The sequence below is a fragment of the Hevea brasiliensis genome, chromosome 16, assembly GCF_030052815.1.
Source record: "Hevea brasiliensis isolate MT/VB/25A 57/8 chromosome 16, ASM3005281v1, whole genome shotgun sequence".
NCBI lineage: Eukaryota > Viridiplantae > Streptophyta > Magnoliopsida > Malpighiales > Euphorbiaceae > Hevea > Hevea brasiliensis.
The window spans coordinates 62,834,330-62,858,334 of NC_079508.1; the positions used below are offsets into that span (position 1 = coordinate 62,834,330).

The 24,005-nt window shown below is 36.2% G+C and overlaps 1 protein-coding gene across 3 annotated transcripts in view; it reads right to left on the bottom strand.

Moving 5' to 3' along the window:
• LOC110637862 (protein SWEETIE) overlaps positions 1 to 24,005 on the bottom strand; it is a 47,394-nt gene that overhangs the window by 5,067 nt on the left and 18,322 nt on the right. Inside the window, exons 31-43 of one of the 3 annotated variants that reach the window (XM_058137407.1) lie at positions 23,550 to 23,643; positions 23,093 to 23,319; positions 22,308 to 22,449; positions 22,132 to 22,200; positions 7,917 to 7,973; positions 7,468 to 7,554; positions 7,247 to 7,375; positions 6,854 to 7,057; positions 6,280 to 6,735; positions 5,278 to 5,343; positions 4,296 to 4,393; positions 4,096 to 4,186; positions 3,828 to 3,972 (exon numbers count right to left, since the gene is read on the bottom strand). In XM_058137407.1, coding sequence (XP_057993390.1) covers positions 3,828 to 3,972; positions 4,096 to 4,186; positions 4,296 to 4,393; positions 5,278 to 5,343; positions 6,280 to 6,735; positions 6,854 to 7,057; positions 7,247 to 7,375; positions 7,468 to 7,554; positions 7,917 to 7,973; positions 22,132 to 22,200; positions 22,308 to 22,449; positions 23,093 to 23,319; positions 23,550 to 23,643 — 1,865 coding nt within the window. Of the gene's footprint in view, positions 1 to 3,827; positions 3,973 to 4,077; positions 4,187 to 4,295; positions 4,394 to 5,277; positions 5,344 to 6,279; positions 6,736 to 6,853; positions 7,058 to 7,246; positions 7,376 to 7,467; positions 7,555 to 7,916; positions 7,974 to 22,131; positions 22,201 to 22,307; positions 22,450 to 23,092; positions 23,320 to 23,549; positions 23,644 to 24,005 lie in introns of all 3 variants that reach the window. The other 2 variants (XM_058137406.1, XM_058137405.1) reach the window with 2 other exon arrangements.

The window sequence follows — 24,005 nt, forward strand, 5'->3', positions numbered from 1 at the left end:
GGGTAATAGAAGAAGTAGAGGAGGAATTATAGGCAACAGAGGTAATCAGCGTAATAGGGAGGCTAGTTCTAATCAGGACTCAAGAGGAGTCATTTGTTATTATTGCCATGAGTCTGACCATACAAAATATAATTATCCACAACTTCAGAGGAAAAATCAGCGATCACAGATGGCAAATATGGCAGCAAAGGATTCTACAGTATCTTCCTCTGAGAAAACTGTTTTGGTATCTACAGAGGATTTTGCACAGTTTTCCCAGTATCAAGCATCTCTAAAGCCTACTAGTTCCCCTGTCACCGCGATCACTAAGTCAGGTAAATCCACTACATGCCTTGTGTATTCCTCATCCAAATGGGTTATTGACTCTGGTGCGACAAATCACATTACAGGTAATTCTAGTCTTCTATCTGCTTTTCAGTCTAATCTCACTTCCTCTACTGTTACTTTAGCTGATGGTTCTACATTTTGTGTCAAGGATTCTGAAACTGCGAACCCGACTTCGTCAATTTCTTTGTCATATGTTTTGTGTCTACCAAAATTCTCTTTTATTCTACCTTCTGTTAGTAAACTTACTCGTACATTAAATTGTTCTGTTTCCTTTTTTTCCTGACTAGTGTTTGTTTCAGGATCTTATGACGAAGCAGATTATTGGTAGAGGACGTGAGTCAGGTGGTTTCTACATTCTGAAAAATCATGTACTGCGGTCGCTTATTTGCTCCAGTACCTTAACACCTCTTGAAGCTCATTATAGATTGGGCCATCCTTCTTTGTCTACCACGAAGAAGCTGTGTCCTCAGTTTCAGTCTTTATCAGTACTAGAATGTAAGTCGTGTCAGTTTACAAAATATCATCATTTGTCTTCTGTGTCTAGAGTCAATAAATGGGTTTAATCCCCTTTTGAATTAGTTCATTCTGATATTTGGGATCCTTATTCTGTTACTTCTAAAACTAGATTTCGTTATGTTGTTACTTTTGTTGATGATTACTCTCGTGTTACCTAGTTATATTTAATGAAGAATCGTTCTAAATTGTTTTCTATCTTTTATGCTTTTTGTAATGAAATCAAAATTCAATTTATTATTTCTGTGCGCATATTAAGAAGTGATAATGCCAAAGAATATTTTTCAGCATAATTTCAGTCTTATATGACACAAAATGGCATTCTTCATCTGTCTTCCTGTGTGGATACCTCATCCCAAAATAGCGTGGCCGAAAGAAAAAATTGGTATCTTCTTGAGGTAACTCGTGCTCTTCTTTTTAATATGAAATTTTCAAAACACTTTTGGGCAGATGCAGTTTCTACAGCATGTTTTTTGATCAATCGTATGCCGTCTTCTGTCCTTAATTGGAATATTCCTTATACTGCTTTGTTTTCTACAAAATCTTTACTCCCTGTTGAACCCCGTATTTTTTGTTGTACCTGTTTTGTGCGTAATGTTCGTCCACAGGTTACTAAATTGGATCCGAAGTCTCTCAAATGTGTCTTCCTTGGTTACTCCCGGCTCCAAAAAGGGTGCCACTGTTTCTCTCCTACTCTTAATCGTTATATTGTTTCTGCAGATGTCATTTTTTTTTAGTCCACTCCATTCTTTCCTCAATTATCTGTGTATAAGAGTCAGGAGGATAAGGAGGATGATCTCTTAATATATACTGTCCAACCAATGTCTAGTCCTCTCCCACAGCCTGTTCCTTCTGTCTCTAGACCTACTCGACCTCCTGTTGTTCATGTTTATTCCAGGAGATTGAAGATTCCTGACTCAGATCCTCCACCAGCTATTTCGTTGGGAGATCCTGTACCTCATACTGATCATAATTGTGACCTAGACTTACCCATTGCTCTTCGTAAAGATAAGCGTTCATGCACTTACCCTATCTCTTCTTTTGTTTCTTATAATCAATTGTCTTCTTATTCTCGTTGTTTTATTACTTCTTTAGACTCTGTTCCTATCTCTAATACTGTTGGTGAGGCATTGTCTCATCCTGGCTGGTGTGCTGCTATGAAAGAGGAAATGGAGGCTTTAGATGCGAATGGCACATGGAAACTATTGCCTTTACCCGCTGGTAAGAAAGCTATTGATTGCAAATGGGTATTTACAGTAAAGGTAAATCATGATGGTTCTGTGATTAGGTTAAAAGCACGCCTTGTAGCAAAAGGATATGCTCAGGCATATGGGGTTGATTACTCTGACACTTTTTCTCCTGTAGCTAAACTTACTTCTGTTCGCTTGTTTATCTCTTTAGCAACTACATATGATTGGCCCCTGCACCAATTGGATATCAAGAATGCTTTCCTTCATGGTGATCTTCAGGAGGAGCTGTATATGGAGCAACCACCTGGGTTTGTTGCTCAGGGGGAGTTGGGTAAAGTTTGTAAGTTTTGGAAGTCTCTTTATGGCTTGAAACAAAGTCCTAGGGCCTGGTTTGGGAGATTCAGTGAAGCAATACAGGAATTTAGTATGCAAAAGAGTAAGTGTGATCACTCAGTATTTTATAGGCAATCTGAAGCTGGTCTAATTCTCCCGGTAGTCTATGTGGATGACATTGTCATCACTGGGAGTGACTCTGCAAGTATTTCATCTCTCAAAACCTTCCTCCAAACCCAATTTCAGACCAAAGACTTGGGATTATTAAAGTATTTCTTGGGTATTGAAGTTATGAGAAGTAATAAGGGTATTTTCTTATCTCAAAGAAAATGTCCTCGATCTATTGACAGAGACAGGAAAATTAGGTGTTAAGCCTTGTAGTGCACCAATGACTATAAATTTACAACTGCTAGCAGAGGATAGTGAGTTGTTTGAAAATCCAGAGAGATACAGGAGATTGGTAGGAAAATTGAACTACCTTACAGTCACTCGTCTTGACATTGTTATATGGTAATCATGGGCATTTGAATGTTGAATGTTTTTCAGATGCCGACTAGACTGGATCTAAGGTTGACAGGAGGTCAACTACTGGATATTGCGTTTTTATTGGAGGAAATTTGGTGTCTTAGAGAAGCAAGAAGCAGAGTGTAGTTTCTCGATCTAGTGCTGAATCCGAATACAGAGTCATGGCACAATCAGTATGTGAGGTAATGTGGATACTTCAATGACTAGATGAGACGGGTTTTAAGACCTCCCTGCCTGCGAAATTGTGGTGTGATAATCAAGCTGCTCTCTATATTACTTCTAATCCGGTGTTTCATGAGCGGACCAAATATATTGAGATTGATTGTCACTTTGTTTGTGAAAAGATTCAACAACAGATCATGTCAACATGACACATCAAAACTGGAGAGCAGTTAGGAGATATTTTCACAAAAGTTCTGAATGGAGCTAGGATTGACTACATTTGTAACAAGTTGGACATGATTAACATCTATGCTCCAACTTGAGGGGGAGTGTTATGGAAAGTTAATCACTATATTATTTCTCTGTATATTCTGTATTCTGTATTCCTATTTAGGATTTCTTATTTAGGATTTCTTCCTAAGTAGTAGAACACAATTATAGGAATCAATTGTATATATATACCCATGTACAGATTAATTGAAATTAAAGAGAACCATCTCTTTCTACAATTTAGACTTAATTACATCATGAAACTTTATGCATTGTACGATCAAGAAAAAAAAATTTTGTTTAAGGATTAAAATTTGCATTTTCAGTTGATTTCAACAGACAAGGAATGAAGCAAACCCCGAGGGGTTATGCACACATTACATCAAAAACCAAAGGGTGACCAAATGAAAATTGCCAATCCATTGGCGGTTTTCCATGAGCTCCCTAATAAGTAGCAAAAAATGAATCCAGTTGTGATTATGCAAATATGAAGTACCACATGCTCACCGTCAACAAATTCCTTCAACAAGGGGTTGGTGCATCTGACAAAATCATTAACTGCTGAAAAGCATAATTCAGTTGAAGCTTCTCGCATGCACTTGTAGCCAACTAATAGAAAGGCCAGTGCTACAGATTTTAATTTCTTCTGCATCTTAAGACACAAATTCAAAGAACTTATTCAGATGTTTAAGATGCTAACAATGATAACATGGAAGATAAATACTAAATACCAGTAAGGTATGAGAATAACATGAACCTGATAAATGTAACCCACCTTTTGCTCAAAACGCCTCACAATTGTCTTTGCCGTGATAAATAGTGGAGATGCCAAGTCCTCCCAGTTAGGGTGACCAGATTCATCAGTGCTGAGCACCAAAAAGTATAGAAATATTAGCCAACAGTATTTGAAGGAATACAAACCATCTGAATGCTTTATACTAAATGAATTTCCAATATCAATGTAAAATCAGTGACCTCTCTAAAACATTGAAGATATAAGCCAAAAGAAGTTCTACAACCAGATAACCAGAATTTTCTGCTTCAAGAAATTCATCAGGGCAATTCTGCACAATCTGTTCAGACAATAATTTCACTCAGCTCAGCTCATGTATCCAAAACATAATGTGGCACTTCATAATCATGCTATCATTCTCTATAAGGCATAGGCGTCAAACCATAATTAGGTATTTAAGCGGAAAATTTGATATAAAATTCATATACATAAATGATTAATTAGAATATGGGGCTTGTATTTTCTGATGCAAAGATGAAGATTGAGAAATCCGAAGAATTAAGAAACGAGAAAAAAATATCAAAGAAGAATAAGAGCTAAAGGATGGATCAGAACTGCTTTGATAGCATTTGTTATAGGTAAAACTTGCATCTCAGAACTTCAGAGCACTATAGAAAGGATGAAGAAGAAGAAGTCTTAGAGGAAAAACAGATGATAATGCTGATCAGCAAAGGACAATAGGTCATTGGCAAAAAACAAACTTCCCCAAGTTTAAGTGGTGATTGAAAATATCTCACTTAGGAACATGGCAATTCACAGTACAAACTACTAGTACTAAGTGCCTCCAATACGAATACATATAAAATGGATATAAATATAAATTGTAAAAGGACGAATATGCAATTTACTAAGACCAAAATATTGACTAAGTAGTCATGTATACATAACATGTAATCATCTCCTACTGTTTTAGTAAATGTTACAGTAGCTACACAATCTCACACACATATTGCAATGGGTTGTTTGCATTCCAACCAATGAAAAAGACTTCTCCAAATGGGATGCTGAGAACATTCAATTCTTTGCTATTGGTATGGTAAAATGCAAGGTTCAACAAAATGCCATGACGCTAAAATTAATTCCTCTTAATCAGAAACCTCAGAAAAGAAAACTGAATCTCTTTAAATTTCAGAATATAAACTTGGGATTACTTTGGAAGATTACCTGTGATAGAACTGAAATGGCCAGACTATTCCAATAATTATCCATGTAAATGGAGTATGAGAAAACCTGCATTGTTTCAGTATGATAAATAACAGAGTTTTAAGAAAATAGCTATCAGTGTTGAACAAAAGAAGAAAAATCATCTTAGCAGTACGGTCAAGGTAAAAGCATATCACTAGCAATGATGATGCTGAATCATGGACTGCATGCATTACCCTTTTATACACATCCTTGAAATGTAGAGTTCAAAAATCAATTTTTAGTGATGAAAACAATAATTCAATGGTAGAAATGAACAGAAGATTGAAATCTTCCTCATGAGGGATAAATCATGGCATTGGCCTATAAGCAAGACAAGTGTAGATCTACATTTAGTCATAATAAATCACAATGGCCAACAATAAATCTGGAGAACATTTCACAAAAACGATAAATTAAGAAATTGAGTCTTAATTGAAATATCTCCACAAAGACCAGGTTGGAGGGAGTTCAAGATAACAATTCATTATTATTATATCATTATTATTATTTGGATGATGGGGTTCATGCTGAAAATTTGATGGAACATTTGGCCTTTCACAGTAATTGAATAATCTTCGCTGCATTCTCTGCTTTCTCTCATTTGGCGCTTCACAACCCATGGAGCAAGGAGTCCTACCATGGCAGAAACACACTTTTGTTTTATTTAAAAAACCACTTGAAATTTTGTCATGTAAGATTATAGCATACCCAAAACTTAAGTTGGAAAGATGGATTTTTTGGGATTTGAGATGCACCATTAACAGAATGTTTTACCACAAGCGCCAGGTGTATTTTCTACACTTCTGTTTTAATTACAGTATGAAGTGTGCTCCATAGGAATTTCCACTGCTAGTGCCAAGTGAATTACTCCACACATTCTTTCTAATATGTACAGAAACAAGATACGTATAATGAATCTAAATGAGCAAACAAATCTGTACACAGGCTCTAAGAACAGAAGGAACAGACATAGATTATCACCTGCAGCAACTCTTGACAAATATCTGCAGTAAGAAACTCAGCAGTGAAAAATCTTTCTGATGATAAAAACTGGAAAACGGGCAGCACAATTTCATATAACTTCAACGTTGTGGAATTTGTTTCTTCAATTGTTGAATCTCCACCATATCGAACATCAGCCGTGTTTAGACATATTACTTGTCTATTAATTGCTGGATGGTGTTGCTGAAATAGAACAAGCAAAGCAAAGCTCCATAGAAATTGATATTCCTCCAATTCCAATTCAACCATGCTATAATTAGATATTAAACTATTTTGTGAAGTATTTTCAATAGCTGTCCTAAAACCTCCATCCACATTTGAAGGAACAGCATCCAAAGCAAGTGCTTGTAAAATTACTGGCCATGCTTCTTCTAAACTAGGAATCAATCTTGATGAAACTAGAGGTGATTGAATTCCATCAAGGAATGGTTTCCACTGTAAAATGAGAAACATTAAATAATAGATTTTCTTTCTGCTCTCCAAAACAAAAATAGGCACATCACAGAAAACAAGACAATAGTCAATAGTGGAATTTCAAATCTGTGAAGCTTACATTTTTCTTGAGGTTCAAGTGCAAGCAAATGTAACTGTAGTCCTTCAGAACACCAATCCAGTACTTCCCCAGAATATTTGAACTCTTTGAGAACAATGGTAATAGTGCAAGATACTCATCTGGAACCCCACTATGATGTCTCCTCAAGAATGCAAATGTGTAACATTTGAGAGAGGCATGAGCAGCCAAAAGTCTTATTTTGATCTATTTCATATTCAAGAAATTAGTAGAACTCCAAACAAAATGCTAATGTTTGAAGAAGAGGACATAAACAACTATGCTGTTTTAAAAGTGTAGATAACTACAAATAGAATCAGAATCTCTGTGCTCCCCACCCTTTCTACCTCATTACTCCCCCAGCCCCACAATGCCAATCAAAGAAAAAGAAACTACCTTGCACGAGACCCATTCTGCAAATGAAGGATAATAAACATCATTAAACTCATTCAGTGGCCGAGAAATTAATGAAAATATTCGTTTGACAGCAACTTGATCACCACCCAGTATTCCACTTGTCATTATCTAAAAAAACCAACAGTCAATTCATCTACATCTATATGCAGTGTGTTGTTGGAAACTGAAAGGAATAACAACCATATAAGTGCACTCCAAACCTTAGTAGCCAACTGCAGACCTGCCTCCAGAAGAATAGGGCCAGAAGAAGTATCCAAGGAAGTGCGGACAGCAGATACTAGCTGGGCCTAGATGTCAAAAAAACCTAAATTAATCAAGACATGTCGGCAAATCTGTGGTCATTTAACCACATAAGTCAGAATATATGAGTGTGCACGTATAGCTATAAGAAACTTTATAGCACATAGGCATATATAATCTTTATAAAAATTGAAATAACCATTATTCAGCTCTGATATCATAGAATGTATCCTAGAAATTTATTTGATAATTTTTTATTATCTGTCTCATTTTGATAATTTTCTGCAACCATTAATGTCAGAAACAATGGTCAATAATATGACTTGCGTTGCACCAATTAGCACAGTAGTTGAACAGCCATTTATAGGTGAATATGCTGAGCAGTTTTGACGACCAACCATAAACATACCTGGTACTGTTCCAGAAGAAGGTGTCCTGGAAGCTCTGGGTCAGGTATTGTTTCAAACTGTATTTTTAAAGAAAAAGATGGAAACAAATTAATATTTGACAAAACATCAAAAGTATCGAGCAGAGAATATCAAAGTCATTCCTTCCCAAACAAACCATAGACGTTATTCACATCAGAAAGTAAGAAATATTGAAGTAACGGCCAATTATAACCTTACAGCAAAGCAACGTTTAATTTTCCACCAAGCTATTTTTATCTCCCATAAGTCAAAGCAATCTAACCATACAAATTATTCAAGTTATGCATAGTATTTTTCCGCTTATAAGGGTAAAACATAGTAAACGCCAAGTAACATCATAAAGATTTATTCCGCAACCTAGGAAATTCAATGATTGAGTGGCATGTCAAGCCATGAATCAGATATCTAAAGCAATTATCTATGTCATTCAGATAGATAACATGGGAAGGAGAAAGATTATGATTAATCCATTTTTGTTCTATAAGAAAAAAATATTAAGAAAGAAACCAAAAGTGTACAATATGAGGGATCAAAAATCCTCCTATAAAGCTCTAACTACAAAAAAGATCATAAAGAAAAATAGATTATGATTTATCTAATTTTAACATTTTTCTCACAAAAACAATAGCCTAAATTTTGGTTGTTCTAAGTATTTTGGACAAGAAGTACAGGAATAAGGCAGCAGGGTCCATTTAATTATATAATTTTCTTATCCTTGAAACCTTCCCTACTCATCAACGTGCCCACCACTACTGCTAGCATTAGCATACACAATGAACAACATAGACATCAAATCTCTCACAAATGATAACCAAGAAAGTAAGCAACATAATGAAGAATGATCCAGTATTTTCTTCTCTCCTGCATATGTGACAGAAATTCGAATGCACCTTTTTAACTTAACCAATTTTCACATGTTTAACAAATGAGAAATAGGTATAGGTTCATCAGAAAGGAGATTCTGGCAGAAACAAAACCCTCATCAACATCCTCCTCTAGGAAAATAACCTTGCCAAAGCATCATATAACATAATGCAAACTGATATATTTATCTGATATAAGACGAGCTCCCTGACTACTTAGTTGAGGCTCTAATAAAAGTCAATAAGCCTTTACTTATTCCAGTCTTCATCATCACAATGCAAGAACAAAAATGAATTGGCTCTAATAAAAGTCAATAAGCCTTTACTTATTCCAGTCTTCATCATCACAATGCAAGAACAAAAATGAATTGCAGTTCAAATTCCATCCTGCAATCATGTAATAGGCAATTTTGAAGAAAATTTGGCTCCATTCTTTAGTGCCTCCTCCCCTCAAATTTTTTTTTCTACTTGTTGGAATCCTACCAGATTGTAAATCCCTAAATCAAAGGGATTGTATTTCTTCTTTCCTTCTCGTAGTTATCTTCTTCCTCTTTTATTAGTTTCCTAGAATATCTAGATTTATTTTGTATCTAGGACTGTTGCATATAAATAGGATGAGTGTACAAGGCAAATACACACTGAAATACAAATTCTTCTCTCCAAGAATCCTTCTCAACATGGTATTAGAGCACAGCCACCTTTTAGCATCGTAATTTTTTTTTTAAAAGAACTAGGGTTTTTAAGTGGGTAAGCTTCTAGCGACCTGTAGAAGGTGATTGAGTTGTCAACACCAACCCTAGAAGGAAGCCCAATCTCCGATCAGTCTGTCACCAAAGACTCATCACCGTCCGGCAAAGTGCGTGGACTCATGCACTGACACAAGATCTCGCTAGTTTTCCATGCACCAGTGCGTGAGCCCTCTTTCGGTGACTTTTTCCGTCCGAATCTTCTTTCGGTGTTCTCCCCTGACCGTCGTGCCTCTGCCCAACCTATTCCTCTTGCCTAATTTGCTCCTTGATACCTAAACCGATTTGTTTGAACTTGTACTGTTGCATTTTTTTTGTCTGGTATTCTTATTCCATTGTTCATTTTTTTTAATGGCTGAGGGAAAAAAGAAATATTTCAGAAACTAAGATGGGTACTATGACTAACAATCCTTCTTTACAAATCAGTCCCATAAAGCTTGAAGGTACTAACTATCTTGTATGGTCAAGATCTTGTTTATTGTTTATTCAGGCTAGAGGACTGCAAGGATATGTCACCAGGGATAAACAAAACGGAAAGCAACTAGTACCACTTATGGTCAATGGGAATTGAAGAATTCCTTTGTGATGCCTTGGCTTATAAATTTAATGCAATCTCAGATAGCCCGTGAATATTTATTATTGAATAGCATAGCAGCTATTTGGAATGCAATTTCCCAAACTTATTCTTAGATGGGCAATGATGCATAGTTTCAAAATAAAGTTCATATTACGAAACAAAGAGAGGTGACCATTGCTCAGTATTTTACTGAACTGAGTGGTTTGTGGCAGGAACTAGACTATTACTAAGACCTTCAAGTCACATGTACTACTGATGCTGTTAAATTCCAAAAAAAATTTGAAAAAGAACATATCTATGACTTCCTTGCTAGGTTAAACATAGAGTATGATCATATTCGAGTCCAAGTGCTTGGTGAGGATCCCATGCCTTCCCTAAGGCAAACTTATTCATATGTACAACAAGAGAAAAGTAGGAGAAGTGTCATGATCCACTCTTTACCTTCTAACAAGGCAAGGTTAATAATTGCTTCTTCCTGAGAACAGTCACATATCCTTCTTAATGGTTCATCAGATAAGGATCATTTACATTGTGATTACTGTAGGAAATCAAGACATACAAAGGAATATTGCTGAAAGCCACATGGTCGCCCATCCAAAGGGCGTGGAGGTAAACGAATGAGTTCAGCAAGACCACAAGCAAATGTTTCTGAGACAGTGGATTTTTTTGAAAACAATGCTCCTACTGCCACCACTGGGATCCTCTTCAATGAAGAAGTACAGTCCCTAAGGTGTTTATTGTCATAGCTGGAATCTCAAATTGTCATAGTTGTCTCTTCTAATTTTATTAAATCAGGCAATGTTTTTCTTGCTAATCTTGAAAAATCTCTTTTGGTTATAGATTTTGGAGCAAACAAGTACATGACAAGCTCTTCAAATAAATTTACAACCTATTCTCCATGTTCAGGAAAAGAAAAATTCTGCACAACAGACAAATCTTTAGCCAAATTCTCTGGAATAGGTTCTGTTGAATGCACTCCTATAATAAATCTTACTTTAGTTTTGCATATGTACAGTTTTCTTACTAACCTTTTATCTGTTAGCTATATTACTAAAGCCCTTAATTGCAAAATTGAATTTTATCCTACTCATTGTACATTTCAGGAACTAAAAACAGAGTGAATGATTGGCAGTGATAGATTGCAAGATGGCTTTTGTTTGCTAGATGATAGTAATGCTTTCTCAAACCCCAAAGCTTTGGTAGGAAATTCAATAAGAGCTGATCAAAAGATCTTTCATTGGCATAAAAGATTAAGACATCCTTCTTTTTCAACCTTAGAAAGGTTATATCCCATTTTGTTTAGACAATGCAAATCAGAATTGTTAGTTTGTGATGCTTGTAAACTTGCTAAAAACAAAAGACATTCTTATCCTTCAATAAAAAAATAAAGCTTTTGTTCCTTTTATGACTATCCATTTTGATGTATGGGGTCCCGCTCAAACAACTTCTTTATCCGGTTATAGATGGTTGGTCACTTTTATTAATTGTTGCACTAGGTTGACTTCGGTTTTTTTTATGAGAGCTAAACATAAAGTTTTTTCTTGTTTTCAACAATTTCATAAAATGATTTACACCCAGTTTAATGCACAGGTCAAGATTCTAAAAACTGACAATGGAACAGGGAGTCTCATGGGATCCTACATCAAACTAATTGTGTAAATACAAGTGCACAAAATGGAGTATCTGAAAAGAAAGATAGACATTTACTTGAAGTGGCTCGATCAACTATATTTAAAATGAATCTTCCCACATCATATTGGGGGGATGCTATTCTTTTTGCAGCATATCTCATTAATTGAATGCCCCTTCACACACAAAACTTTAGGAGTCCTTTGGAAGTTCTTAAGGGTAAGAATTTCTATACTATTCCTCCAAAGGTTTTTTGGTGTGTTTGCTTTATTCATAGGTCAAATGTTGGGAAAATAGAATCTAGGACCCAAAAATGTGTGTTTACGGGTTATTCTAATAATCAAAAGGGTTACAAGTGTTATTATTCTCCCTCTAGAAAATACTTTGTAAGTATAGATGTCACCTTTAGGGAATATGAACCTTATTTCCAACCACCTCTTCAGAGGGAGCATAATAAGGAAGAGGCGACTATTTAACCTTTCTAGGAGGAGATGTTTTTTGAACCCAATCATAGCATTAAGGATAAGGACATTGAGGATAAGGACCAACCATCACCATCAATTCCTCAACCCCAACCTCAAATCGCAGGGAGATTGAATAGATTGGATTTAAGAACCTACACTCGTCAGAACAAGGCAAATACAACCATTGAGCATGATATAATTGATTAGCCAAAACCTCTAGATTCAACTCTTGAACATTCTGAGCCTGAATAATTATGTGGTGAGCCTCTTCCTTCTGATACTCCTTCTAATACTTTGTTGATAACCTTGATATACCCATTGCTCTCAAAAAAGGAGTTAGGACTTGCACTAAACATCCTATATCCAAGTTTGTTTCCTATGATTCTTTATCTCCTTCCTATAAAGCTTTTGTCTTGTCTGTTTTTCTGTTTCTATCCCACATGATTAGAAGAAAGCATACCTTAATCCAAAATGGAAGGCAGCTATGATAGAAGAGATGAAAGCTTTAGCAAAAAATGAGACATGGGTTCTTGTTACTCTTCTTCTAGGGAAAAAACTAGTTGGATGCAAATGGGTGTTCACTTTAAAGCATAAAGCAGATGATTCCATTAAAAGATATAAGGCCAAATTAGTGGCCAAAAGATTTACTCAGACGTATGGGGTGGATTATCAAGAGACTTTTGCACCTATTGCTAAAATGAATACAATTAGGATCTTGCTGTCATGTGCTGCAAACCTTGAATGGGACCTACAGTAGTTTGATGTGAAGAATTTTTTTTTTGCATGGAGATTTGGAAGAATAAGTATACATGGAAATCCCTCCAGGGTTTGAGGGTGAAAAGACCAAAGAAAAAGCCTGTAGATTGAAAAATACACTATATGGATTGAAGCAGTTATCAAGAACATTGTTTGACAGATTTATTAAAGCTATGATTTCCATTGGGTTCTATCAAAGCAATACCAATTATACTCTATTCATGAAACACCACAGAGGTAAGATCACATTGCTTGTTGTTTATGTTGATGATATAGAAGTGACAAGAGATGACAAGGAAGAGATCGCACATCTAAAAGAGTGCTTGGCTCAAGAATTTGAAATTAAAGATTTAGGTAGATTAAGGTACTTCTTTGGAATAGAAATTGTCAGCTTAGACAGAGGGATTTTCATTTTTCAAATGAAGTACATATTATACCTCTTAGATGAGACAGGCATGTTGGGCTGTAAACCGGCAGAATCTCCTATTTAAACTAATCACAGGCTGCAAGCTGGAATTGAGGAGGCCGTTGACATAGGAAGATGTCAAAGGTTAGTTGGGAGATTAATTTATCTCTATTATACTAGACCTGACACAGCCTATATTGTAAGCCTAGTGAAACAGTATATGCATGATCCTCGAAAACCTCACTTAAAAGTTGTCTTTCGTATGTTGAGGTATTTAAAATCTGCACCTAGAAAGGGACCTCTTTTTTCAAAGCATGGCTATCTCCAAATAAAGCTTTTACAAATGTAAATTGGGTTGGATCTCTCGATGATAGAAGATCGACATTAGATTATTGCACCTTTGTTGGTGGCAATTTAGTCATTTGGAGAAATAAGAAGCAGAATGTAATAGCAAGATCTAGTGTAGAGGCAGAATATAAAGCCATGGCACAGGGTATGTGTAAGCTATTGTGGCTGCGAAAATTGATGGAAGAAATGCGATTATCAAAAACAAATAATTTGTCCTTATTTTGCGATAACAAAGCTGCTATCAGTATAGTTCATAACCGAGTTCAACATGATCAGACCAAACATGTAGAGATTGATCGACACTTCATAAAAGAGAAAATAGTAGATGGGTCTTTAAGTGTCTCTTATGTGACTTTCAAAGAACAAGTGACCGATGTGTTTACTAAAGGTTTAAACATCAAGATATTTCATACTCTAGCTTGCAAGTTGGGCATGCGTAACACACATGAACCAACTTGAGGGAGAGTGTTAGAATCCCACCAGATTGTAAATTACTAAATTAAAGGGATTATATTTTTTCTTTTCTTCTTGTAGTTATCTTCTTCCTTTTTTATTAGTTTCCTGGAATATCTAGATTTGTTTCGTATCTAGGACTGTTATATATAAATAGGAAGAGTGCACAAGGCAAATACACACTGAAATACAAATTCTTCTCTCCAAGAATCCTTCTCAACACCATCCCTTATCTTATTTGTAACAAGCGTAAAAAAAATTGTGCCCAATTCTAAAACTACAGCAATTGCACAACTCATAGAGGCTGTAGTGAACCTCTCGAGGGTGACATGGGGCTTGGAGTTCCACACAACAAAGAACACAACGCTAGTGTGTTCCAGCAGTCTGAAACACATCTTCCACAGGGCACAACAAAAGCAGAAATTCGTGTTTTCTTATGTGGCAGCTTGTGAAGATGTGTTTTTCAATCCAAACAGGTTTCCAAGCGTGTTTTCAGCAGTCCTAACATTATCCTACTTGTTTTCGGAAAGTTATTGAATGTTTTGGGAGAGTTTGTCAAAATTAATCTAATTTATTTTCCTATTTCAATTAGGATTTTCTTCTCAGTTTCCTATTTCATCTAGGGTTTATTTAATTTTCCCATTCTAAGTAGGATTTAGATTTCTTCCTATTTTATTTAGGATTTCTTATTACAATTTAGTCTATCTAAACTTCCTAGTTAGTAGAGTTATTTTCCTATTAGGTTTTAGAGTCCAAAATCCTTATAGTCTTATGTATTTTCAGTTCAGAATTCAGTTAATAAAAATTTTGTAGACATTTTTCTCTAATTTTCACTCTTGTGTGAGTATTGTGTTTTGAAGCTTCACGCTGCGTAAACTGATATCAGTGCAGGGAAATCACCCCAATTAAGATAGCTAACCTTAATGGAGTTGGTGATAGTAGTGGTTCTCATAATGATGATCAGGGAGCAAGAACCCATTACTATAGTGATGAAACATTGTAATAATGGGAATGACTTCCGCGGCATTGGATGGATCTCAAATTTGAGCATAATAAGAGACGCTTTAAAGAAATTGTAGACTGTTCTGATGCTTTGGAAACTAAAACAAACAGGAATTAGGCTAACAAAAGAAGGCCAGTAGATGGTAACCCTATTTATTGACCAATATCTACACGTATGCAAAATGTACACTATAATGATTCGGAGGAGGAAGATAACTATAAACTAGTCAAGTTCAATAGGCATCGACGGTATGGTAGTGATAGGAGAAGCGGCGCGTATGGGAATTGTAGAAAGAGATGATTCTCCTTAATTTCAATTAATCTGTACATGGGTATATATATACAATTGATTCCTATAATTGTGTTCTACTAATTAGGAAGAAATCCTAAATAAGAAATCCTAAATAGGAATACAGAATACAGAATATACAGAGAAATAATATAATGATTGACTTTCCATAACACTCCCCCTCAAGTTGGAGCATAGATGTTTATCATGCCCAACTTGTTACAAATGTAGTCAATCCTAGCTCCATTCAGAGCTTTTATGAAAATATCTCCTAACTGCTCTCCAGTTTTGATGTGTCTTGTTGAGATGATCTGTTGTTGAATCTTTTCACGAACAAAGTGACAATCAATCTCAATATATTTGCTCTGCTCATGAAACACCGAATTAGAAGAAATATGGAGAGCAGCTTGATTATCACACCACAATTTCGCAGGCAGGGAGGTCTTAAAACCTGTCTCATCTAGTAATTGAAGTATCGACATAACCTCACATACTGATTGTGCCATGGCTCTGTATTCGAATTCAGCACTAAATCGAGAAACTACACTCTGCTTCTTGCTTCTTGAATTCACCAAATTTCCTCCAACAAAAACGCAATATCCAGTAGTTGACCTCCTGTCACCCTTAGATCCAACCTAGTCAGCATCTGAAAAACATTCAACATTCAAATGCCCATGATTACCATATAACAAACCTCTTCCTAGAGCGCCATTCAGATAACACAAAATTTGTCCCAAGGCTTCTCAATGAGCAACAGTTGGGGAAGACATAAACTGACTTACCACACTAACAGCATAAGCAATGTCAGGACGAGTGACTGTAAGGTAGTTCAATTTTCCTACCAATCTCCTATATCTCTCTGGATCTTCAAACAACTCACTATCCCCTGCTAACAGTTGTAAATTTGGAGTCATTGGTGCACTACAAGGCTTAGCACCAAATTTTTCTGTCTCTGTCAATAAATCGAGGATATATTTTCTTTGAGACAAGAAAATACCCTTCTTACTTCTCATAACTTCAATACCCAAGAAATACTTTAACAATTCCAAGTCTTTGGTCTGAAACTGGGTTTGGAGGAAGGTTTTAAGAGATGATATACCTACAGAGTCACTCAGTGATAACAATGTCATCCACATAGACTACCAGGAGAATTAGACCTGCCTCAGATAGCCTATAAAATACTGCGTGATCACACTTACTCTTTTGCATACCAAATTCCTGTACTGCTTCACTAAATCTCACAAACCAAGCCCTAGGACTTTGTTTCAAGTCGTAAAGACACTTCCGAAGCCTACAAACTTTACCCAACTCCCCCTGAGCAACAAACCCAGGTGGTTGCTCCATATACAGCTCCTCCAGAAGATCACCATGAAGGAAAGCATTCTTGATATCCAATTGGTGCAGGGGCCAATAAAATGTAGCTGCTAAAGAGATAAACAAGCGAACAGAAGTAAGTTTAGCTACAGGAGAAAAAGTGTCATAGTCAACCCCATATGTCTAAGCATATCCTTTTGCTACAAGACGTGCTTTTAACCTAGCCACAGAACCATCATGATTTACCTTTACTGTAAATACCCATTTGCAACCAATAGCTTTCTTACCGGTGGGCAAAAGCAACAATTCCCATGTACCATTAGCATCTAAAGCCTCCATTTCCTCTTTCATAGCAGCACACCAGCCAGGATGAGACAATGCCTCACTAACAGTATTAGGGATAAGAACAGAGTCTAAAGAAGTAACAAAACACCGAGAACAAGAAGACAATTGATTATAAGAAACAAAAGAAGAGATAGAGTAAGTACATGAAGAGCAATGGGTAAGTCTAGATCAGAATCATGATCAGTATACGGTACAGGATCTCCCAACGAAGTAGCTGGTGGAGGATCTGAGTCAGGAATCTCCAATCTCCTGGAATAAACATGAACAATGAGAGGTCGAGTAGGCCTAGAGACAGAAGGAACAGGCTATGGGAGAGGACTAGACATTGGTTAGATAGTACATATTAAGAGATCATCCTCCTCCCCCTGACTCTCATACACAAATGATTGAGAAAAAAATGGAGTGGACTCCAAAAATGTGACATCTGCAGAAACAAGATAACAATTAAGAGTAGGAGAGAAACAGCGGTACTCTTTTTACAGCAGGAAGTACCCAAGAAAGGCACATTTGAGAGACTTTGGATCCAATTTAGTAACCTGTGGACGAACATCACGTACAAAACAGGTACAACAAAAAATACAGGGTTCAATAGGGAACAAAAATTTTGTAGGAAACAAAGCAATATAAGGAATATCCCCATTAAGGACAGAAGACGGCAGACGATTGATCAAAAAACATGCTGTAGAAACTGCATCAGCCCAAAAGTGTTTAGGAACTTTCATCTGAAAAAGAGGAGCATGAGTTACCTCAAGAAGATGCCAATTTTTTCTTTCTGCCACGCCATTTTGGGATGGGGTATCCACACAGGAAGACTGATGAAGAATGTCATTTTGTGTCATATAAAACTGAAATTGTGCTGAAAAGTATTCTTTGGCATTGTCACTTCTTAATATGCGCACAGAAATATTAAATTGGGTTTTGATTTCATTACAAAAGGCACAAAAGATAGAAAACAACTCAGAACGATTCTTCATTAAATATAACCAGGTAACACGTGAGTAATCATCAACAAAAGTAACAAATTAACAAAATCCAGTTTTAGAAGTAACAGAACAAGGACCACAAACATCAGAATGAACTAACTCAAAAGGCGATGAAGCCCGTTTATTGACTCTAGACACAGAAGGCAAACGATGATGTTTTGTAAACTGACACGACTCACATTCTAGTATTAATAAAGACTGAAACTGAGGACATAGCTTCTTCATTTTAGACAAAGAAGGATGGCCCAATCTACAATGAGCTTCAAGAGGTGTTAAGGTACTGGAGCAAACAAGCGACCACGGTACATGATTTTCCAGAATGTAGAGACCACTTGATTCACCTCCTCTACCAATAATCTGCTTCGTCGTAAGATCCTGAAACAAACACTAGTCAGGAAAAAAGAAAACAGAATAATTTAAGGTACGAGTAAGTTTACTAACAGAAAATAAATTAAAAGAGAATTTTGGTAGACACAAAACAGATGACAAAGAAATTGACGAAGTCGAGTTCGCAGTTCCAGAACCCATGACACAAGAAGTAAAACCATCAGCTAAAGTAACAGTAGAGGAAGTGAGATTAGACTGAAAAGCACATAGAAGACTATAATTACTTGTCATGTGATTTGTCGCACCAGAATCAATAACCCATTTGGATGAGGAAGACACAAGGCATGTAGTGGATTTACCTAACTCAGCGATCGCAATGACAGGGGAACTGGTAGGCTTTAGAAATGTCTGATACTGGGAAAACTGTGCAAAATCCTCTGCAGATACCAAAATAGTTTTCTCAGAGGAAGATACTGTAGAACCCTCTGCTGCCATATTTGCCATCTGTGATCGCTAATTTTTCCTCTAAAGTTGCGGACAATTATATTTTGTATGGCCAGGCTCATGGCAATAATAACAAATGACTCCTCTTGAGTCCTTATTAGAACTCGTCTCTCCATTACGCTGATTACTTCTGTTGCCTGTAATTCCTCCTCTACTTCCTCTTCTATTACCCTGTTGTCCATTTGGATTACGGCTAATAAGAGCACTACTGGCAGGCTGTGAAGATTGGGTACTCTCTGTACGAAGGACCCGTGTGAACGTTTCATGCAAAGAGGAAATCTGAGAACTGGAGAGAATCTGAGATTTAGCAATCTCATACTCTGAAGGAAGGCACGTGAAAACTCATAATGACCAGTTGCTCCGTTGGGCTCTCTTGAACTTTCACATCAGGATTAAAAAGCAACAATACATTAAGTTCCTCATATACACGTTTAAAATCCATAAAATAAGCCGTGAGAGACTTATCCTCTTTCTAAGCACGGTAGAATGCCTTACAAACATCATAAATACGGGAGATATTCCCTTTACCAGAATACAGAAAATCTAAGTAATCCATCAATTTCTTAACAAATTCACAGTGATTAATTAAACTAATTACTTCACTGTGAATCAAGTTCCGAAGCTGCAAAAACAACCGAGCATCCTCTCTTAGCCAAGTTTGTCGTGTATCATCCGTACGTGGATTTTTAATAAGGTGATCATCCTTATCAATGCTCCGCAAATAGACCCTAACAGTCTTACTCCACTCCAGGTAATTTGAACCATTAAGTTTGGGTTCCGTGATCTTAGTCATCACCGGAATCACATCAGAAATAACATTCTTATTGTCTACCATTAGTTGAGACAAAGAAAACTAACCGAAACGCTAATCCAAAGTGCTTACAGCAGCAAAATAACCCAAAATTACAAATCAAGCAAATACCGAAATAGAATCTGAGAGCCAAACCTCAGAAGTTCTTTAATGGTATACTGGATCAGGCAACAGCACACAGTGGTGGAATGAGGGGGTTGAGGCGACGCCGGCGATGTTGATCGGAGTCGAAACGGCCGGTCGGCGGCCAAAGTCTCTCCTGAGCTGGGTAGTGAGAACAAATAGTCACCCTGTATAGATGATTTGCTCTGATACCATGTAGAAAGAGATGATTCTCCTTAATTTCAATTAATCTGTACATAGGTATATATATACAATTAATTCCTATAATTGTGTTCTACTAATTAGGAAGAAATCCTAAATAAAAAATCCTAAATAGGAATACAGAATACAGAATATACAGAGAAATAATATAGTGATTGACTTTCCATAACAGGAATCATGAAAGGAAAAATCAATTGACAATTGATATTCCTAATTCTTACAGGGATCTTAACATAGAAGAATTCTCATATTCGATTGCGAAAGTAGACAGATTCTTCTATCATATGGATATAGCACATAAAAAGAAGTCCAATTGATGGCTTGTCAGTTGAAAAGTGATGCTTCTATTTGGTGGGAATGCCTACAATCTAGGAGGAAATGAGAAGGAAAAAGGCCAGTTCATACTTGGTTTATGATGAAATATTTGTTAGAATAGGAATTTTTACCTCTAGATTGTGAGCAAGCTTTATTCCAACATAAACAACTTTGTCAACAAGAGGTCCAATCAAAGCCATTGGAGGTTGAAAAACAAGAAAGTGAAGAATAAAGGGAGCTTTGGTATTTAATAGGGCAACTTGAAGTGCAAAAATCCAAGTTAACAGAATCTGCACTTCAGACTTCAGATGTAATGCCTCTCGCTATTGTTGAAGACGCCGAGAATAAGCCTAAGTTTGAGAAATCAGAATCAGAAACTTTAACCGAGTTTCCTTTTGCTATGATTGAAGATGAATAGCTTGAGGAATACGTTAAATGGTACGACAAATATCACCTCCTAGAGATTCCAATGGAAGTTGAGAGAAAACAATCTTTGGGGACAATATTGGTACTTGGAGAAAAATCAAGTTATGGATATGATGGATATTAAAGACTTCTCTAACTCTTTAATTCCTATTATTTTCGTAGTTTTATTTGTCCAGGTGTTCTTGTGGAGACGAAGGCGAATGTAAAGTTGATCTTGTTCAATTCTCCATTGCTTACCTCATCAAAGAAGGATATATGGCACCCTTCCCCAATGAAGATTGTCATTCTCTTCCACTTCAAAATTCGAGGAAGGGTCTATTTCAAGTGGGGAAGAATGATATAGGAGCTATCTTGGTTTGTTGAAAACTATTCCAACTCGAGGACAAGTTTTTTCCAAGTGAGGGAGTATGATGTGGGCCTTGGAGTTCCACGCGGCAAAGAACACAGCCCTAGTGTGCTCCAGCAGTCCAGAACACACCCAATGTGTGTTCCACAGGGCACAACAGAGGCAGAAATTCGTGTTTCCCTCTGTGGCAGCTTGTGGAGATGTGTTTTTCAGCCCAAACATGTTTCCAGTTGTGTTTTCAGCAGTCCTAACATTATCCTACTTGTTTTTGGAAAGTTTCTACTTGTTTTGGGAGAGTTTTAGCTTGCCAAAATTAGTTTATTTTATTTTGCTATTTCAAATAGGATTTCTTCTTGGTTTCCTATTTCATCTAGGATTTATTTAATTTTCTTATTCTAAGTAGGATTTAAATCTATTCCTATTTTATTTAGGATTTCCCATTGTAAATTAGTTTATCTAAATTTCCTAGTTAGTCGAGTTATTTTCCTATTAGGTTTTGGAGTCCAAAATCCCTATAATCTGTATATTTTCAGTTCACAATTCAGTTAATAAAAATTCTGCAGAGATTTTTCTCTCTAATTTTCACTCTTGTGTGAGTATGTGTTGTGTTTTCAAGCTTCACGCTGCGTCATAGGGTCATAGAAGAACTTCCCCAATAAACTCACCTAAAAATTCCTAACATGCAATTTTCGTACTTTTGAGTAGGAAAACTACTTAATGAGAAAATAAATCTCTCCAATGCAATGCAATGACATGTAATTAAGAATCAGGTTAATGTCTGCTTTCTACATTTTTTTTCCACATCAGGAAAGGTGGAACAGAGAAATTAGAACTTGAAATGTCCGTCATGAATGCCACCTCCATTATACTAACTGATGTAAGAAGTTAACATAAAAATTTAATTAATAATAAACACAAACAAATAAATAAAAAGTATTGCACCAACAGATTTTCCCACAAAAATCTACCGTATCCACAATGGTAGTAAGAAGTCCCACACCAATTGGTCGCATGTTTTCGAACTGAATTGTGCTTATCTATGACACGCAGGAATGAAAAGGATGTCAATTCTAATCCATAGTTCAGACTTTTGACCAGTAATTGAACAAAGAAAATGACCAAATATTGACTCTAAATCCAGAACCTGATAAGCCAATGAAATCAGCTCTTGCACATGGAGGACCAACCAATCTCCAGATATAACTTCAGTTGGTCTTTTTCTTGCCAAAGAGAGGTCAAAATGAGTTGGATTGTTTCCCACAGCTGTAGGCAGATGACTCAAGCACCTATATTCCAACAAATTAGTTAAATTAACTGATGGACTAAAATGCCAATTGTGTTTCAAATAAATTCGTGATTAATACTTTGAAAATAATAGAACAGGTCACACACAAAGTCTCAGTTGTGCAACTGTTCAAACGTTCCCTCTTTAAGAAAACACATAACACTTGAATTCCATCCTAATGGAGAATACACATGAGATCAAATTTGTTATTTACAATCAAAATGCCTAGCTAGTTTGACAAACAAGCCTTGTCAGCATAAGTATCCTTGTGTCCATAACATAAATGTGTTTTCACAAATTATTTTATTGTATCCACCATCATATATATTTCCACTTAAACATGTGTATATGCATTCTCAATCACTTAATAATACCATTATATTAAGTATGTGAATCAGGTGAACAGGTCTCCATTTTGGAGGTTATAAATCATTCAGAAGTTCAGCTTTAAATTTTATAAGAAACAGTCATAAAAATGATATACCTAATGAAAAACTAAAATAGTAATTTAGAACCTCAGACCAATTAGTTTGGTTATGACAGTATCGCCAAGAAGTGAAACATAAGTTGGGTGGGAGGGAGAGAGAGGGAGAGAGAGATCATAGCAACAATAGAAAATGTATTGGAAAAGAAAAAAGACTTACTCAGCAGCAAAAACTCTTGTTCGGTATCTGAGGTGCTTATCTCTACTAGGGTTAACGTTGGAAGCTTCATATGCATAACCTTGCACTGGTGTGCCCTTAGATCCAGAGACCATATTTTCATCATCTTCTCCAAAGTTTAATTGTGAGTCACTGTCTGGACCATTAAGATTATAATTTCCTGTGTCACTATTGTCTTCAGTAAGTTGTCTTGCTAATGTAGAGAGAACCTGAACAAGGCTTACAGAATTCATTCAATTTGCTATCTTGTTGCTATGCAATAATTATTTTAATCAGTGCCCTTATTTTTCCAATATCCAAATAATTCACAGCTTTCCTTGCAAGTTCTGAATCTGTAAGTTTCGGAAAACAAAGGTGCATGCTATTCTTTGGTGTCTTTCATGAGGAATTCTCTATCCAGTACAAAAGAAATGTCAATTTTCATGGATCAGAAGCTTACCATTTTACGACATATCAATATCCAGTGAGATGGACGAGAAGGGCATGATGCAAACAGCAAACGCATAATTGTGGCACGTACCAGATTACCAATCCTATGATAATGAAGGCAATTCAAAACATAAGGACAACAAAAATAAATGAATAATATACCAAAATTTCTCTCTCTCTCTCTCCAAACATAACAAGAACCTTTTAAGTAAGTCTTGCCAAAGACATCACATCATTTAGAGATTGGATCCATTTATATGGAAAATAACAGGGATAATTAATTAATATTCTAGGGAAAAAAGTTATTCTATCAGAAACATATACAAGTAATGGGTCACAACTCACAACACAATTACTTTGATCCATTAAGACCAAAAATACACTTTTTGTACCAAAATACCATTCATGTCAATTCTATATGATAATCTTCCCAAATTGGCAATGCTACCCCTCAATTTCCTTTCCA